The sequence below is a fragment of the Thermobia domestica genome, chromosome 8, assembly GCF_964235325.1.
Source record: "Thermobia domestica chromosome 8, izTheDome1.hap1.1, whole genome shotgun sequence".
Classification (NCBI taxonomy): domain Eukaryota; kingdom Metazoa; phylum Arthropoda; class Insecta; order Zygentoma; family Lepismatidae; genus Thermobia; species Thermobia domestica.
This window is the reverse complement of record NC_137461.1, coordinates 251,196,109-251,217,381: the sequence shown is the minus strand read 5'-3', so window position 1 is coordinate 251,217,381 and position 21,273 is coordinate 251,196,109. Positions and strand designations below refer to the sequence as shown.

The 21,273-nt window shown below is 35.6% G+C and overlaps 1 protein-coding gene across 1 annotated transcript in view; it reads right to left on the bottom strand.

The window, feature by feature from the left end:
* LOC145693535 (mitochondrial import inner membrane translocase subunit TIM14) overlaps window positions 1–21,273 on the bottom strand; it is a 33,235-nt gene that overhangs the window by 6,939 nt on the left and 5,023 nt on the right. The window contains exon 2 of the mRNA XM_081769613.1: window positions 11,748–11,882. Coding sequence (XP_081625739.1) covers window positions 11,748–11,882 — 135 coding nt within the window. The remainder of the gene's footprint in view (window positions 1–11,747; window positions 11,883–21,273) is intronic.

The window sequence follows — 21,273 nt, the reverse complement described above, 5'->3', positions numbered from 1 at the left end:
TGGGAAATCTCATGGAGAGTATTGTCCTCCTTTCATAGGACACTAGGAGATCACTCGAAAATTTAAAATGGAAATTATGTCATTTGATATATGATTGAAAAGGTCATGAAAAAACAAAAAAAAAAAAAAAAAAAAAAAAAAACTGTTGTAGGAAAGAAATTTCTGGTATGGGGCACTGTTTAAAAATGACCACCATTAGGTCATTATCGTAATCGTTCTGTACATACCAGGGCAGTCAAAAGTTCCCGTAATGTTCTTGCAGCTCTTTACTGTCACAATATAAGTATACATTTCTCTAATCGCCTTCAAAAGAGGCATCTTCGAAACAAACAAACAACCCTCCCACTCTCTCACTCTCTCTCTCTCTCTCACTCTCTCTTGATCCAATGCTCCTGCCATTGCTAGAAACACCGACTTTTGGTATCTTCCGCAGTTCAGCCGTCACGTTTTGGTTTTGATGTCTTCTACGGTGGTGAAACTGGTACCTTTGAGGCCAATTTTTCCTTAAAACATTGCTTCCTTTAACTGTTTTAAGGCTATCGAAGTCTGTGAAGCAATTTCTCCAATTTGCACATATACTTGATGTTTGAGCGTTGCTCGAACTACGACAATAAAGCAAATAGCACTACACAATCCTCCGCTAAACTTCACTTCTCGTACACTGCCTGTTATGACCTGTTCACACTTGTCCAATTCATAATTACCTAGGCAGACAACTAAAAGGACTGTACTGTACAGGATTCATTGTGATTACATCACAAATGCCAAAACTACAACATTCCGGGACTTTTTGACTGCCCTGGTACTTTTCTCTGACGCTCCCTCTCCCAACCTTATGCTAAGCTCCCTTCAGTGAATATAAATCATACCTTTTGTAAATCGTTGATCTATCCTCCATCTTTAGTTTCTTGTCTCATGCCTCTTGTCCAATTATGGTATGAGCTACTGGCATTTGAAAACTCTATGAATATTATATTCATTCAAAAAGTTGCCTGAACTCCAACGCGATAACACGGTGGAATGGGCTTGGACTCTTAAAAAGTTAAATCAACCAGCAGGGTTAGAAAACCAGGAGTTTTCTGAAAAGTCTCATTTACTTTAAGATTACTACATTTTACACCGCAACACAAGCATCACTATAAACTCAAAAAGGAATTATGTCGTTTTTCATGTTTATAGCTTTCCTTATTTCGCAAGTCTTATTGGACTTACCTACTTATACATATTTTTGAGCATTACTGGCATCTTTGGTCTTAAAGCCTGTCACGTATAAGGGATGATGTTCCTCGGCGAGCACAATATTCGGAATGGGGAAAGAATAAAACGGCTGGAACCTATATATTACAATCCCGGCATTGGCCTAATGTGAATGAGGAAAACCCAGGAAAAACTTCACTCAGGATAGCTGGCCTGTAAAAGCTATTACACTTTCCGACCGAGTGTCCCCACCAGGAATCGAATTCAAGAACTTTGTCTTATTGGAAAACAGAATGATATTCTCAAGACCTATCATGACTTATGCAAATCCATTCTTCAAAGTCAATACCCTCTCAAAAGGGCAAAGTTTCTTTAGCGTTCGATCTAGAACACTATTAAGTATCTACCATCACGGCTGACTTTTACTGAAGAATAAATATGTTGTACAGTTGTATAAAAGCTGCGGATTTCTTAAATATCAGCGACCGAATCGCCTACCACGAAATTCAAATTATGCACCGCGTAATGTATATGAACAGCAGTCGGCACTTTCTGACTAATGCTTGAAGACCATGATACTTCCCACTTACAGTTGCAGTCTCATCGTACCCTAGTCCATGACACATTTTTATATTTAGTTCGTGGTATTTGTCGAAAGCCTTTTCAATTTGCTCTTCCAGAGTCGTGCACACTTATTAACTTTCCTTGTCCTATTTTAACACAACGAATATCCATACTAATTGATCGGTTTTGCTTATGTTCTGAGCTGTATCAAGTAAAATAAAATAAAAAAAGAAAAAAATCTTTAAATGATCGTAATACGAAATTCCCCAAAAGAGAGATCAGTTCATTTTGTGTCTTAGGACTTAAGTATCAACGAACTTAGAAAGTTCGTACTAAATTCTCTATGTCCCTGTGTCTGTTTGGCCAGTAAACCAGTTGTATAGTGGCCATCAATTACGGTATCAAAATGTTTAACATTCTATTAGGGATTGATTAACACCAATATCATCTCTCTAGGACTTACCGTTCCCGTGATATTGGCCAAAAATGGCCAATTTCTATATATTTAACGAGCCATAGCTCGGGAACCGTAAGTCATAGAGAGATGATATTTTGCTAATTTTTGTGAGAAAGAAAAGAAGGTGCAGGTAAAAATAGATTGCCATGGATATACCATTTATACAGTGTACTCAGACCTATTGGCAAGTGCATATCTAAAGCTCCGTCTATCACGCCATATCTGTTTCAATATCACATTAACTTACTTCAAATACCAGCCATAATCCCAAATTATATACAATTTCATAACAAAGAACATTTACCTGTTCATAAAAATATTTGGTTATATCATAAAGAGCAACTCCCGAAAGACTGTATTTTACTATTCACAGATGGCTCAAAACAAAAAAAAAAAAAAAAATTACCAGTAGGTGTGGCAGTTATAATTCCCCAACTTGAAATAAAACGTCAATACAAATTGCCAAAAAATACCTCCATCTTTGAAGCGGAAGCTTTTGGAATAAGACAAGCTATGATTTTAATTAAACAACTAAGAATAAAGATAGCATGCATATGTACTGATGCCTTAAGTGTAATAACTGCAATTAACAATCCCACATGGACAACCACAACGACATGGAATATTATGCTAATTAAATCCTGTTACGATACTCTACGACGCCAAAATTATCAAATTACATTATTTTACACTAAAGCACATGTTGGCATAAAATATAATGATTATGTGGATGACTTATCTCGGAAAGCAGTTACGTCAGGAATAACAACTAACATAAAAATATCACATCATAACTTTAAATATTTAATCAAGGAATATCACCACCAACAAATTTTGGCATGGAGAAAGAAGAGTGAATCAGGCCCAGGACAGAATTATTGGAAAATAACAGAATGTCACACGCGCCCAATCTCAACAATCATAAATTCTTGGACAAGATCAAAAACTATAATACTACTTGTTACTTTTACATACTACTTTAACTCCCAGAAAATTATGGCAGATTAAATGTAGAGATTCAGATATCTGCTGGTGTGGTAAATCAATTGGAACAATTAATCATTTGATATTTCAATGCGAATTATTCAACAAAAATCGAGACAAATTTATGGAACAAATTGTTAAATATTTTCATACAATACCAGTCAATATTAATTTTATTTTAACAAGCATAAATCAAGAGTTTTTACATATCTTTTTACAATTTCTACAACAAAACAATTTAAACATATATAAAAAAAGGTTTAATAATATATTTTTCAAACAGTTTGATGACAGATTACAAAGCATACTGGAATTCAAGATTTAAAAAAAAAAAAAAAAAATCCTACATAATCTTTACGTTTGATCTTGTTATTTTGATTTTAGTTACAAGAAGAATCCAGTCTTCGAACAAGAAGTTTTCAACTCAAGACTTTATTACAGGAACCATTAATCAAAATAGAAGGACATAGGCAAACTGGGATGAGATAAGATCTGTGCCTCAAATCTAAACTCCTCGAAAGAGGGAGAAAAAAAAAAAAAAAAAAAAAAAAAAGAATGTGTATTTTACCTTGCTGTTTTCTTTCCTTAGATAGTCTGTTACAACTGATTTACTTTTCTTCCAATTTTCATATGTTAAACATGAGTAAGATGAATGGTTGATGTTTTACGTTTTATTACTTTTTTCATAAATCCTTTGCAGTCCCTAGTTGAACCATTATACCAGGCATCTATGAAGCTCTTATTGTTTCCATCGGCAAAAAGCCAATACACTGCGTTTAATATTATGGATAGCGAAGTCAGACTCTATGTTTAGATTGTCCTGTCTAATACATTTTCGCCACAAGGTGGGGTTTTACCTGAACTTCCAAAGCTCACTACTTTTGAAAAACGCTATTCCACTTTATTCATTTATTTGAAAATTTTTAAGTTGCATGTTCTCGTTTTCGAGTTAATCTGCGTTTTTGAACACCAGTTAAACAGTGAAGACTTTGACGAACTCATTATTTAAAGCACTCAACTGGAGTGTTACAAACAACACGTTGAAACATGTATATCCACGCTAATAAACAGTAATGAAAGAAAACAAAAGTTGAAGTTTACAGTTCCCGTGTCAGGGTGGATATGTGCCAAACTTGACTTTGTTCTTTATTTTCATGCAAGAAAGTAAAATTGAATTCCTTTTCAGCTGATATTTATTGCATATTGTCAAAATCCTTTCTGATTATTACTCCAATTTCTATAGTGTGTTCATGGTAAACTAAATGGCTTTTTAAGCACTAACCTGGAAATATTAGAAGACTACAGGACAATATTTACGAAAAAGTGTGAAATATGAAAAGTGGATTCTAACATCAGAAAGTTAATCTTCGAAACTTACATGGTCCGTTAATTACGCCAGTGGGTGACCATCAATAGTCAAGGAATGGCTTGAAATTATAGTTTTCTTTAAGTTAAAAAAAAAAAAAAAAAAGCATGCAACAATCTTTGAGAAAACATTTTCTTTGACTAATGTCTAAAAAGACGGCAACAGCATTTGTTCCGAATTCTTCCACGAAAATAAGGATTTCCAGAGCACTAATAAACAAAAGTTAATTTTAACAAACCTATGCAAGACTTTATCGTATTAAAGAATTTTTTTCATCTATTTTTACGGTAAATAAATGCGGAAGATGCGTAAATATATATAATATGGGGCTAAGATTTTAAGGGGCACTCTTCACAACAAAATGGTGCTAAATGTAAGGCTAAAAAGGCACATAAAAGATGCTATTTCTCTCACCTACTTTGATGACTACTCTTTGTTTTTAATCAAAAATAAGTTTATAGAAATCACATTCATTTCTGTTGTTTAGCTCTCTCTTTCTCTCTCTTATCTACCTATCTATCTATAAAGGTGATCCTTATTTTTTGAATTTCCGAGTTTTTTTTTTAAATCTCATCCCTTAAAATGGTTTCATCAGACATAAAGTAACCCATGAGAAAAATTAGCTCAATTGAATAATATTCAATGGTGCCCCAACCGACCTCAAGTTTTGAATGCGTTTGCAGTATACACTACGAGGCATAGGTACATTCATGTCCAAAATTATTGTCGCATGTCTATAAACATGTTGTTCTAGGAATATTATTTGATAACGAATTCGTCCGGTATTTCTTATAATGTTAGTATGTGTGTAATCGGCAAAGACATGTATGTGGCAAATTTCATGTCAAAAGAGCAGTAAATAAGAACAATAAAACGAAAATAAAACGTTCTTGTCCATTTAGCAACATTTTGTTTTACTCATTCTAATTTTCGTATTTATAATTCTTTTCCTATGAAATTTACCACAAATATACATTTCCCGATTCTACACATAGTATCAGTATTAAAAGTACCCTGCAAAATGATTATCAAATTATATTCTTACAAGAAGACAGTTATAGATATGCGACAATCATTTTGGACATAACTGTACCTTGTAAGTCTGCAACGGTTAAGAGGGAGTGAAACCATGTCTCACATAGGAGTAATGGAGGTAGAACCTTAAGTTTTACTGTATAGTATACCATCATTGACGTTCACCATCTCGGATTCGGGTACAAATTGCATAAACACGTATCTGACGTTATTTCCAACTTATCTCTAAACTTTTAATGGTTATTATCTTTATATCTACTTATTAACTTGCAACTGTCTTTCCAAACTTACTACGTACTTTTGGCTGATATTGGAATTGTAAATGCATTGAAAATCTAAGGTCGCTTGGGCATCATTCAATATCATTCAATTGAACTAATTTCTCTCATGGGTTACTTTGATCTGATATAGAACCATTTCAGAGGGGGGGGGGGGGGGTGAGACAGAAAAACTAGGCGAGGATACCATTTATCTTGATACACCTTTGTAACTTCTAAAACTATTGAAAAAAAAAAAAAAAACACTGAAATGCAAATATCGGCAGGGAGATAATGTTTAACATGCTCTGCAATACTATCAGTTTAACAATTATGATTTTTCAAATGACACTACGCCAGGTTTTTACACATTTCAGATCTACTATCAACCAAAACTTACAATGTCACATTTGTTATTTAGTGTTGCAAACTAACGACGCTACAGTATCACAAACATTGAAATTTTTGTGATCTCTACAGAAATATTAACGCAAGCAAGACGACAGGTCAATGTATATGGAAAGTGCTTTAGTGTCTAATTCCATAAACATGATATGATGAATTTCGAAAAAATAGGAACAAAGTTACGGAGGATTAAAAATTTATTTATTTATTTAAAAAAAAAAAAAAAATCCGAAAAACTGCTTGGATAAGTACCTCATCCAATTTGAGTTGGTTTTCAATAGACATAATTGTCATAATACCGTTTACAGCTATTTTGTATCTCAAACTGTTTTGGAAATACGGTCAACATTGGTAAAGTCTGCAACAATATTATGTAGTTCCGAGAGCTTGTTGTAATTACTTCTGGCAAAACCTATTGTTGGGATGTTATGGGAGAAAAATAAAGCAACAACAGTTTCAAACTTCTCCACAAATACGTCATTTTAAGCAATATAGAAAATTTTACTATTTGTTTTTATATCTCGGGAACGGTTTCAGATATCAAAATGTTGTAAATGGCTTGACAATCTTTATGTTTATTCAAAACTATCTACATAACTGGATGTGATACTTATCCAAGTACTTTTTCGAAATAAAGTCCTTTGTGGAAAATAAAATTGGCACTTTGGATTATAACTCTGTACAAGTTCGAAATACATGTGATGAGTATAGAATTTGAGATTAAGGTACTTTGTCCCGTCCGTCTCACTTGCGTTAATTACTCGCAGAAACCAACAAAGTTGGATCATTCTTTGATGTGTGACTCCTTAGTTTGCAACACTGCATAATAAGTGTGCTATTGTAAATTTTTGTTTAACATGTATATTTGAAATACGTAATAACATGATGCAGTGTCATTTGAGAACATATAATTATACGTTGGGTTGGCAACACTGCTAATCTTGTGCTACCAAAGAATATACCAAACATTGTCGCTCTGCCGATATTTGCATGGTAAAATAAAAAAGATATCCATTAGTTCAAAAGCTACAAGAGTGTATAAAGATATATATATATATATATATATATATATATATATATATATATATATATATATATATTGTGTGTATATATATATATATAGGTAATCCATCGTGAGATACTTTTTCAATAGGGATTTTTTAAACAGATCACGCACGATTCGTATCCAACTGTCATTGCAGTGTGACTCAGTATTGAAAACTATACAAAAAGATTTACACTGGAACAGCGTCTCCAAATTATGGAGCTGTATTACGAAAATCTGTGCTCTGTGAAGCAAGTTCTTCGTGCATTTAGAGGAACTTTACGGTTGGAATAGTCGACTCACCGAACGCAGTATTCTCTATACCATCAACATATTTCGAAGCAAATTTACATTACTAAATAGTCAGCACCGAATAGATCACGTCCAGCACACAGCGTAGTGAATACAGCGCCGGTAGCTGAGAGTGTGCGCTATGATCGTGATCAATCGATTCGATGCCGTTCTCAATAGCTTTCTTTCTCGTATGCAACAACTTGGCGTATTTTCCGTGGGGATCTTGGTTTAAAAGCATACAAAATCCAACTTTTGTAAGAAATGAAGTCGCCAGAAATTCGTTTGCATCGGATTTTCAGTGAATACGTTCTGGAACATCTCAATGAAGATAAGCTATTTTATCTAAGAATTTTATTCAGTGATAACACTCAATGGATACGTTAATTGCAGTATTTGGGCAAATTAACAATCCGAAGAGTATCTAGAGTTACCGTTACAGCCAGAGAAATGTACTTTTTTTTATGTGTGTGGTTTATTGGCTGGTAGAGTGATCGTCTAGATTTCTCCAAAAACGTAAATAGCTGAAACGTAACTGTCAATGGCAGCAGATATCCTGCCATGATAATGGACCAATTACTACTTGAAATTCATGTCCACGATGTCGGTAATATCTGATTTCAACAAGACAGAGCTACTTGGCATACAGTGCGTAAAACAATGGTTTTATTGAATAACCATTTCGATGAGCAGCTAATTTCACGTTTTGGATCGGGGCCGACTAGATCGTATATCACACCTCTGGATTTTTTTTTTTTTTAATTTATTTATTTTTTTTTTTAGTTACATAAAGCCTCAGGTCTACGAGAAGAAGAAGGCTTGGTTTGAGGGCTTGAGCAAACATTACTCTCATTATTCGTCAAATTCCCGTTGTTGCAACTTTTGGAGTGTATGTCATTCATGGCCGCCATCTTGAAATCCGCCATTTTGGATTCAAGTCATTTTTTTTTAAATGGGAAGGGGGGTGTATGAAACGTCAAATAACACTAGCTTGAGCTCAGGAATTTAGTGGTGTAATTTGTTTTTTTCTATCTTGTACAGTTTAGAAGTTATTAATGTTCAAAGGTGGGAAATTACCTTGATACTGAATGCTACAACACATGTTCTACGTGTTGTCCATCCCGTGCAATGCATAACTGTAGTCGCCACAACCACTCTGATTGCACACGGAGGAGAATGTCTCCTGAAATTTGGTCACAGGCTTGTTGGATGCGTTCCTCCAGGTGTCTCAAATCACGGATTCTCAGCATACACTATCTGCTTAAGATGTCCCCATAGATAAAAATCTAGGGGCGTTAAGTCAAGGGATCTGGGCGGCCACTCCACGGAACCACGGCAACCAATCCACTTCCCTGGCAGTTGTTCATCCAACCATTCACGGACACCAAGTCCATAGTGTGGAGGGGCTCCATCTGCTGAAAATAAGATGGGAAAATGCCGTCAGCGTTCAGTGTGGCAGGGAACACAAGGTCCTGCAGCAACATCAGATACTGTGGTGCAGTTAAGGTGTTGTAAATGAAAAATGGCCCAATGATGCGGGTGTCCCATATGCTACACCACACCATCACCTTCGCTGGACTATGTTCTCGACTCGGGTCAACCCAGTTCAGATTTACGTCACACCAGTATCGACAATTATGTCGATTAACCTCCCCGTTCAAAGTGAAATACGCCTCGTCGCTGAACAGTATGCCCTTGGCAATCGCACGATCCAGTTCGTGTTGTTCAGTAGCCCACATGCAGAACTCCAACCGGCTATCAGGATCATCATCGTTCAGTTTATGTTGCATGTGCAGCTTGTAAGGATGTCACTGATTGGCGTGCAATATCCGGACAACGGGGGATTGGCTTATTGCACATGCTAGGGACACACGACGGGTACTTCGTTTAGGACTTTTCACAAACGACGCAACAACCGCCGTTGCAGTTTCCTTATTGGTGGCAGTCTTTGGTCGCCCATTACGTGCTCTATCTTGAACAAAGCCCGTCCCCCGGAATTTGGTGATCACGTGAGCCACCGTGCTGTTTTACGGCTCTCTGTCTGGGTGCCGTCTGTTGTAGTTAGCTCCTATTGTTCGGTAGGTGCGTTTCCCTGATATAAGGATGATTTCGATCTTCTGTTCACGTGTCAGACCCATTTTAGATCACCTGGAACAAAGAGAGAACTGGGTCAGTATCAAGGTAATTTCCCACCTTTGAACATTAATAACTTCTAAACTGTACAAGATAGAAAAAAACAAATTACACCCCTAAATTCCTGAGCTCAAGCTAGTGTTATTTGATGTGTCATACACCCCCCTTCCCTTCCCACTTAAAAAAATTGACTTGAATCCAAAATGGCGGATTTCAAGATGGCGGTCATGAATGACATACACTCCAAAAGTTGCGGCCCCTCATCAAACCTCTGTTCCCATCATCACTTTTTACTTTTCCCGTCGATTTTCAAACTTATGCAGGTGTCCAAGGACTTTTGACTCACCCTGTATTAACTTAGAGTGGCAAATCTATAGATCTGTCAAATTCGACAACGTTCGAATTTTTCTGAAGAATCACCTTGAGTAGTTTTTGTTTGTTTCTTCGCAAAACCATCAGAGAAAGCACAAACCGACTGATTTTGTCAAAATTCTCAAACAGGAAGACAACACACTCAATTCATGATTCCCAGCTAGTAATCAACAGAAATTTGAAAGGATCAGGGCAACAGTTTCTTTATGGGCAACTATGTGATTCAAGGCATTCAGAAGAATTGTCTTCAAGGCAGAGATACACATTATCGTATTCGTTCCTGATGAACTCTCAAATCCTATGAGAGAATATGTCAAATTAATTTAAATACTTTGACTATAAAACAAACGTTTCAGTTGTTTAACTACAGAAACCATATTAAACATTAAGATATTTTTTCAAATTTAGCTTTGCATTGTACTATCATTAGTGTTCTCCGATTTATATATCTTGCACAACATGGGTTTCATTGCCTCACTTGTGAGGGGAAACATCAAAACACTGAAAATACACCCGTCCAATTGTGTTTGTGATTTCATCTAGTATGACTCCCACATCGGAGTCCGAATTTCCCGCATAATTCTTTGTACTGTTTCATGGTTCAATAAGTGTTTTCTTAAAATACTCTCATAGGTATTGGCATTTCTGTGAATTTTTAAAGAAATTACTTGATTTTTGAAGGGATGCTTTTTTAAAAATAATTTAAGAATGTATCAGTGAAAACGAGAGAAAAGGGGATTAGGGGAAAATGATCCAAAAAGAGTTACGAGGAATTAAAAAAAAAAAAAAAAAAAAACCGGGGGAGAGAGATTCTGGAAGAGTACCTCTATTTCCATCTAGTGGTACAATGGGTACTTTATGAGAATCTTTTCTCGTTCTACAAAGAGAAAGGTGTGCACCTAAAAATCATAACCCTAATAATAACCAAGACTGTACTTAACTATTGGACCCACCTGAATGATTCGGTAAATCTGTACCAATAAAAACTTAGGTCTCACCATTATCATTGGCCCGTAGTAGATAACGATTGTTTTAATTCTTCCAAGTTACCAAGGTTTTCGAGGCAATTTTAAAATCTGTCGGATCTCTTAGCCTAAGTTCCATTACTAGTCACGCAAAAATGGAATAAATGTGAAAGGAATGAGATTTCAATGTAATGTTTTAGTAATTCTTAATCGCTGGCTTCTTTACAAGAATGAATTGTTCACAGGATTTAGGAGATCGCCACATTTGCATGATGAATTGCAACGGAAAAACTTATTGAGCACAAATGATTTTTACAGTAAAAGATAAACCAATAGTGGTATAGTTCGTCTAAAAACGTTAGTTTTCTGAAAGGGATCTATGCTGAAGAAGACAACTCTTTGCTGAAACGATCACGGTCACATTTAGTCATTATTTAATATGCATCCTCATCAAATCATTAAGTAAATATATATATACACATACTTTAACTTCAATGTATAAACGGTTGGAAACGATGAAATACTGTATGATATGAAAATTAAAGGTCAGCAGAAGTAATTCTAAAATCGACTGCAAAATTTTACACCAAGAGAATAGGTAAGTTAAATTAAACCAAATAAAAAATACAGAGATATGTGCCTTGTAAAATAAAACAAGTTTTTCTGTGCTGCTTACTTGAGCATCCAGTTTCGGAAGAGTTTTCATTGCTTCGTTCATTTTACTCGTTAAAACTGGAAAGGCACGCAACGCGTATCTTCCAGCAAAGCCAACTGCTGCTAATCCGAGGCCAGCTACAATCACACTGGTTGCCTGAAAGAGACAAGTACAACAATAATTGGTTAATCGAACCAAAGGAATATATTTATTTAATTAGTAAAGTCACTTACGTTCCTGGACAATCTTAGGTAACATTAGAAACAGATCATTAGGTAAATTATACTTCATTAAGCTTACAAGATACTCATTTTTGCTTCTACAAATTATTACATACTGCTACTTGATTTAATAGGGTGCATACTAAATGCTTACTCAAATCATACTTTCTTAAAAACACTTTTCTATTTATACAACTGTGTACGTTTCGGCAAATGGTTATTGCCATTCTCGGCATAGGCCCTTTCAGAAAACTAGTATTGTCTGAGAATTACATTAGTATTGATTACCTTTTTCTGTATAAATGTATATCCAAAGAGGTAAGATCAATTTCGTAACGTAATTTCCCAAAAGGATCAAATATTGAATCAGTTAAGAAATTTCAAGAATTACAGTAGTTGTAAACAAAAGTAAACTTACGAAAGTTAGGGAAATTTCTTTGGAAAATTAAACTAATCCAGTTGCATATACTATTTATACAGAAAAAAGGTAGTTAACAGTGATGTAGGTCGTAAACCACTAGCAGTTTTCTGAAAGAACCTGTGCTGAAGATGGCAATTGCCAGTTGACGAAACGTGTAAGTTGAATAAATAAAAGGACACTTTTAAGGAAGTACAATTTTAATACGCATTATATATTACTAAAAAATTAAACATTAAATCTTTGCTGAAAGTCATTAAAAAGGAGCGAAAGAAAAGTTTTTTTAAAAAAAAGAAAAAAGAAAACTTTAAGCGGACCAAGACAAATTTGTTAGAAACAACTATGTACATTTTACAAATTCTTGTAATGCTAAGCTTTATTAATAGTTGGGAAATGTTGAAAGGGAATATGAATGCATTTCTCAAAGCTTCTCATAACTTGGTTCGAATTGGAATAGACTAATTCTCAGAAATTGAGTGGAATTCATATGATGCCGTGAGCTACATTTAGAGACCTGGATTTCATTGTAAGGCACAACAACCAAGACTTCGGATACCCGTCCTAAAGTCTTAATGATAGCGCAGTCCTGTAATCCAGCTCTCATGAAGGAGAAATAGTGTGATGGGGTACGGACTGTTCTGTACAGACTGATCTTGCATGATGGAGTGCCGAATCCACCAACTGCACCAGATCAAAGCCCCGCTCGTAGTTTGGGACTCATGTTAATAGTATCCTGTCCTTCATAGGCTCTGTGTTGCATTAGGGCTAAAAAGAAAGGAAATAAATTATCTTGTGCGTCATCACAGAGGAAAAGTACAAACTCACTAACAGAACACAAGCTTTTACACTGTCAAGCAACGATTCATAGATTTCTTTGTGGTGATTCCTCTCAACTTAATCTATATGTAAGACTTTAGCTGAACATTTGTATATATACAGCCATTTTCCAACTGGCTAACATCAACTTAATATATTCCAAATTGTTTTAAGGTGCAGAATATGAACGAAAATGTCCACATTTGGAAAATGTACGCATAAAATCGATTACAGGGGTTCCTACTTATTTCACGTGCGAGAATTTCCTGACTTTTCCAACTTTTTCAGGTCCGATTTAAAAATTTCCAGATCTATATTTATAATGTAAAAATAAATAAATAAATAAATAAATAAATAAACATAAACAGAAAGAAACATTTTTTCTCAGCTTGGTGGTTTCTCATCTATTATGCATGTACACTCATGTCCAAAATTATTGTGGCATGTCTATAAATATATTGTTGTAGAAATATAATTTGATAACTAATCCGTGCGGTATTTCTTATAATGTTAGTATGTGTATAATCGGCAAAGACATATATGTGGCAAATTTCATGTCAAAAGAGTAGTAAATAAGAACGATAAAACGAAAATAAAACTTTCTTGTCCATTTAACAACATTTTGTTCTACTCATTCTTATTTTCGTATTTATAATTCTTTTCCTGTAAAATTTACCACAAGTATACATTTTACGATTATACACATAGTATCAATATTAAAAGTACCCTACAAAATGGTTATCAAATTATATTCTTACAAGAAGACAGTTATAGATATGCGACAATCATTTTGGACACGAGTGTACATGCATATACAGTAGTGTGTATGTAGTCCGAGAGTTTTCTTGGGGTACTTCCTTCTCCTCCCACATTCTCATTCCACTATCATTCACTTGTCATAATTATCCGTCTTCCTTGCTTAAAAGGACATAATTGTGCGACGTTCAACTTCACGATTTCATTTCACTTTCATTTTTCCAAGTGAGAGCAATGTGTCCAGATCCAACTTCTGAAGTAATGTAAATACCATCAGATTATACTGTTAAGATCTTATTTACGTTCCTTAATAAAACTGCTTAACTTCTTAGCGATGAAGTTGTGTAAACTGGAAACGATTTATATCGCTGACCCTCCTTTCTTCTTCCGGCCAGATTATTAACGTTCAAACAGTATTAAAATATGTGCGTCTCCAACGAAACTGATACTAAGAGAAGTGAGAACATGATACTAATAACGTGAAGTGATAGTAAGGGTTTAGTAGTCTAGTGCTGGTGTAGGCTCCACTTCTTTATGCGCATCAAAAAGCAGGAACTGGTTTAGAAGCAGATGGGATGACATTGTTCGATCTTTACTAATAAGCCATGCTCTGTGCAATGGTGTTGTCAAGTCTGGAAAACAGTAACCTGTCCGTACGTGGTCACTATGACTTAGTATTCCATGTAATCTTCTCCAGGGCAGGGGAAGCACGAGATCCCGAGCGTTAGAGCTGAGATGCGTCCATAGGCATGTTACCGAAAGTAAGTATCCTCATAAACGATTTGTTCGCTTGATCATTTTTTAATATTGTTGTTTGTTATCGTAGCTGAAACTAGCGTCATTGACCATGTTTACTAAGGATACCAACTGCAGAAAGGGATGTAAATTTGACCCCACTGGAATATATATTTTTTTAAAGTTTAGCTTTCATTTCGGCAGTGAGGCTATATGAAACGTGAACTCACAGCTTAACGTGGGATTCGAACCACACGATCTAACGACTGGAATCGTACCCGATCTCTCACGCCAAAGGGGTATACACTATCCACATAGCCACGAGAGAGCTCAAAATACAATATTTAATGGCGGCATTTACTATCATTTCTTGTCTATACGCATGTAGTAAATTTGTACGCATTTCATCAGTAGACGGCAATAAAATGGTTGTTCCGAAACATTTGCAAACTATTTCAAAAACTGAAGTTATTGAATCCTTATAACCTACCGGTATTCGGATTCCTAATCTGCACAAGCCGTACCTTTACCGATCAGTCTTTTGCAAACAGATAGAAAAGTTAAGAAAGTAAGGGTAAAGTGCTACAGAGTAGATAAAGGAATATCGAACCTAATCAAAATCAATCTAATTCAACCTAACCTGAACTAAAATAACTTCGCGCAGATTTACAATATACAGTGAATTAAAAAAAAATACTTTTTGTTTATTCTAAATGCTTCCCTAAGACACTCTGCATTTTTATTCTCTTGGCGTTTGCACAAACACCTTCGTACAGATTGACAATATTTCTGCATACTCATGTGAACCCTTAAGGATATTACTACATGTTCGGATGAATGCCATAAAAACTATTGAGCAAAAACACTAACTAACCAGTATAAGATGGCCACTAAAAAGCAAGAATGCTATCTAATCGAGTCAAGGCAGGAGCGCAACTTACGAAGCAGAGCAGGCACATAATCGACGGAGGATATGCGCACAGACTAAGATAATGTGTCATTTTATTCCGAATCATCCAGCAAAATTACTTTTTTTTTTTTTTTTTTTTTTTAACCCACCATCTCAGATTTTGTCGAAACTTTTGTCACTTGTACGTAGAACATAACCTGTGTTAAGTTTTTCCTCCTTAGACCAAATAGTTTGGAGTTAGAGGCGATAAAAGTTTCGGAAAATAGCATATGTACACAGCTTCCAAGATTCTGCTTTGAGACTGCACCAAATTAAAAATGCTACAGCTCAAGATCTAACAAACATAGATGCGTGTTAATTTTCTCAGAGAACCACCAAGGTTTGTAGATTTCAGAAAAAAAAATATTTAATGAAAATAGCTAGCTCATGTCTTCGTTTAAAAAAATATAACCTATGTTTTAACTTACATTTTTATGGAGCGAAAACATTGCATCACTGAACAAGAATTGTCACAAAAGGTACTTAAGTGTTTTGGTGGTAAGTTTTGTCTTCAGTTAAACGTAAAGCTCTGCTCTAAAGAGTTATGAAAGGAAAATCGTGGGATTTTAGATACATGTTGGTATTGTTAATAAATGTTATAAAGCTATGAATTGTTAAATTACAAATTAGAACTATATATCTTTGAGCAGTGATATATATATATATACATATGGGAGGGGTAGAGGTGGGGTGAAGTATCACAAAAATCTTACCCAAACCAGAACAGGAGGGCCCCAAGTACACAAATAACACAATCGGATATTTACTTCTTATAAATAAATAATATATAAATAAATAGATAAATGCATGGTGTCTCTGAATTGATCCACTTGCTTATTTTGAAAAACAAGTTTTGTATGTTCAACGTATATTACTATCGCTGCTACAATATATAGATAGGTGAGGTGCTCAGTAATACCAGGGAAGTCAAAAAGTAAAGGGACTTTCGAGAAAAGATATACAGCGTGGTCCGGAAGTGGGCGTATCCCTAATTGGTGTGACAGTTTTAAGTTTTACCCACATATGTTTGGTAACATTGCTTGACATTGTCTGGCAACTTTGCTATCTATGTTCATTTGTTTTCTGCTGCTTCGTGCTGTGCGCAATCACCTGAAGAGCGCAATCACATGGCCGCTGGATTGGAAGAGGTTGTGCATCTTTACCAGCTCCCTTTGCCTGGCATCCAAGAAGTCCCGATCTGGCGACACTAGACAATGCCCTATGGGGTTTCATAAAGCAACAAGTAAGATACACTCAATATCACACAACGCAGGAATTATGAGCAGCTATGGAACACGCCTTCACACTCGTGACTTCGGAGTATCTCAGCAAAACATCTGCGAGAACTAGGCGCAGAATTCAGCTGTGTTGGGACATAGATGGTGATCATACCGACGTTTATGACTCTTTAGACTTCAAGGTAACTGTACAGACATTCTACCATAACTAACACTATACTGTTGAAACTAAAGGGGGGAGGGGATACGCCCACTTCCGGACCACCCTGTATTTATTCTAATAATAGAAACCTGAAACATACATTATTTTTCTACATAATCTCCCTGCACTTCCACGCACGTTTCCCAAGTTTGTTGATTAATTGTTGTTGATTGCAAATCTTCTTCCCCTGGGCGCTTCATTCAATGATCCAAACACATCAAAATAGCTTGGAGCCAGATCTGGACCGTATGATGGGTGTTCCAGCAATTCGAATCCCAATTCCTTTATTGTTTCGATCGTCCATTTGATATAATGTGGCCGAGCGTTATCTTGTTGCAGGATGATACCCATTTGCAGTTTTCCACGAGTGAACCCGACGCTCTATCCATTCATAAATCTTGCTTCGCGATAGACAGCTGTCCCTATACTGCGCTTGCATTCGACGAATAATTTCAGCAGATTTAACACCTTCCGCAAACAAAAAGCGAATCACTGTCCTCATTTACTTCCTGGTGCAGATCGACAACGCAGCTGCCATGTTTAACAGTCTGCCACACTCCAACGACTAACGGGGGCGGTGGCTCAGTGGTAGAGCGTTCACCTCCGGTGCTTGGGGTCCCTGGTTCGATTCCAGCTAGCGCCGTGTGGACTTTGTGGTAGACAAACACCGTGCTCGTGGGTTTTCTCGGGGTTCTCCCGTTCCCTCCCACTTTCTTCATTCCACCATTTCACTCATCTCTTATTATCACCGTCTCCTTTAGCCTAACCGGCATAATCGTGGGACGTAAAACTTAAAGATTTCATTTTAAAGATTTTCCAACGACTAACGCGGGAATGAGAGCGACACATTGCATAAAAGTGTTCCACATGACACTAATTGAGCGCTGGTTACTAGCAGTGTTACGAAACCCTAGTGCAAGAAATTGCCAAGTCCCTTTACTTTTTGACTTCTCCTCGCACATATACACATTGCTTTGGAACAGTTTCGAATTCTGCAGAATATTATAAAACATTATAGAAGAATACATATCTTTGCGGAACAATCTAGATCCTTCCGGAAGAATATGAAACATTCCAGAATATTTTACATTGCTTTGGAACAGTTTTCAGGCTTTCGAATGCTAATAAAAAAAATATAAGAAAACACGATGAAAAAAAAAATGGGTTTCGTGAGGCTGTGAAAAAGGAACATTTCAATTATCCAATAGGTAGAAATAAAAAAAAAATCACATGGAAATTACACATTCCCGTGTAATGATTTGACACGACTAAGCCTACATTTTCCTGCCTACAGAAATTTATTCCTTATCACAGGAAATTATGCCTTTCCATGTAGAGTACTGAATTTTAGCTGCAAATTTTGTAAAATTTGGTAAGCCTTGGAGAAATGGAAAGCAATGTCTTCCAAAACGCAACAGACAAAACAATAAAATAAAAACGTGAGGTTGTAGCAAAAGAACATATTATGGCCAAATTTATCAACATCGTACGAGCCAAGGGCTGGTAGAAAGAAACTGACATTCACCAAAAGATGCAGTGATAATGTGTGAGGTAAGTACATAACTGTTGCAGCGGTCACTCAAGGACGGTTAGTATATTCTTTTCCCACGAATATTAGTATTTACGTAGGCTCACCATCGCTGACCTGCCAGCTTCCTACGGACTAACCCACGAGGGCCCACTAGCTTCGTGTTGCTCTGTCTCGATAAGACAGGATTCGTGATTCTTAGTAGTGGCCATCTAGCGCAGGCTAGGGCTGATCTTCCGCAGATGATGGCCGGAATTAAACCCACATTAACCTTTTTTCAACGTTATATTGCTAACTCTTCTTTCACTTCCATCGTTCATTCTTAACTGTTAATCATAATTATTTTTTATGCTTTATTTGTTCTTCGCTAGATACGTATTCGTCTGTATTGTATTACTTCGCAAAATTAGTACCTTCCAATTGTTAAGTTTTGCGAACTACACACTATTCAGAAATAACTAAAACAATGAATCCTTACTTCCTCGTGTTTCTATAACATCCTACTACAGTTTATGTAAATCAGCTTTTAGAGGGAGGACTGGGAGCAGAACTTTCTATGAAACACATGTCCCTAGGACATAAAAAATTACAAAACACATACGAAAATCTTCTTTCCTGCAATAGTTGCCACACAAGGAGATACTTATATTAATGAATCATGAACTTTTCTTAGCAGGAAATGCCCTATGACCGCCTTAGAAAGTGTTTCTTAAAAGAGTTGCATTAATGGGTGTACATTGACTTCAGGAAGATTGAGTATAACTAGGGTGGATTGATTTAAATCAGTCTGATTTAAATCACTTGATTTTTTAAATAAAAATCGTTGATTTAAATCAAATTCCAAAATAATTTAATTTAAAGTGAAAATAAGTAAAATCCAGCCTCTGCTGTGTTACTTCAATTATGGAAGATAATCATAATACAATAAGATGCAAATGTATGTACAGCACAGTATGAAAACGAGTGTTTCATGCAGAAAATGATCAAGGAAAATCCCGTTTTGAACGGGTAACGGAGAAATTCTGCTTTCTTATCTTCGTAACATAAGCTTTTTAAATCGTTAACTATTCCAACGAGAAAATCAGCATGGACATTTAAGACGAAAATTCTTTTCTGTGTGCGCGTCTGTTTCTTTGTTCCCAAATAATAGGGACGTATTTATAAAGGGGTCCGATTCCCTCTCTGAAACTTAAATCTATTTTAGATTTATACCTTAAGGCGAAATTTGCGTATTTTTATATGTATTTCGTGCCGCAAGCTAGTTCCATTTTTTTTTTTAAGGCATGCCTCTGCCAAATATGAGTAACTTTTGTGAAAAAAAAAAAGTATTATGTTGATAAATGTCGCCGTACTTTTTTTGTTAGTGCTGAAGAAACATTGTTTGGGATTAGAGATGCAAAATAGCCGTCTTTTTTGTATTGATGTTTTTTTTTTCACATAAAAGCATTTTTTTTTAAGGGGAAAAACGGAAATTTTGGCATTTTCATGATTTTTCTATCTAAATAGCTTTCTTATAGTATACTCTATAGTTAAACAAGATTTCATGACCTAAATGCCATCTTCTAGAATTCACCATCATGATGGATGGAGCACATGTTTTATGAATTAAACATTAAGTACGTAGTATTTAAGAGCAATTTTAGAGGCTATATAACTTTATTTTAACTTCTGAGTTATCTACATTTTTTCCTTCTTTAGATCATTTCATTTTTAGTTATTCGTGTTTCATTTCTTAGAGCTTAGGATTCTAGTTTCTAGCACATAGTTAAACTTATGTTTTTCAATATATTCGTCAGAGCATACTTCCACATTTCTGTTATACTGTAGCTGTGTAATGATGTAGCAATAATCTTCCGGATCTAACCTTGAATATCATTTTATACAAATAATCAGTACGGATTTAGAAAAGTGTTTTCGGAGGGTTTTTTCTTATTAATGGTTATTTTTTTTTTCTAAAAATGCCTGATTTTCATTTGAGAGGAGCTTGAAGTTTATGAGTAAAGACATAACTAAAATTTCGTTTGTTTTAGAAATTCCGTAATTTCGGAGAACAGGCTTCAGTCCGAAAGACACCCCCACCCCAACTCCTTTCGAAATCCGTCATTGCTGGTAATTAGTAATAACAACAATTTAAAACATAAGAAATGAAATCAACCAGGAACCATAGTACACGCACTATCTCTACATTCACATATGGAATTAAGAACTTATGTCGGAATGGTCGAAAGCGGGACTGAATCCCGGATTTCCCAATAGAAGCGGAAAAGCTAAACACTCACTCATGTTTGTTGTGCTTGACTTAAATGTATTTCGTAGTTTTTCTTTTCTTAAGGGAAAGTTCCGTAATGACATGTTGAATTCTTTTTAAAAATTCAGAAACCTTCAGGACTGGGTAAACCGTGATAGTGGTTATATATTCCAAAGCCTTGGAAATCAAACGCTCAGATGAACAGTATTATGCATATGATCCATGAACAGAAAATTCAGTACTTTCCTGATTCTAAACAAGCTTAAGAAACAGTCAGTGCATTACGAAATTTGGGACTTTACCGATTTTGCAGGTCCGAAGCACCTGATAGGTAGTAACAGATTATTTCGTATGTAATAAATGAATAGAAAATACATTTTCAACATTTCTGTTCCATTTCAAAGAAGTTTCAGTAGGGGTAGCAAAGGCGGAAGCA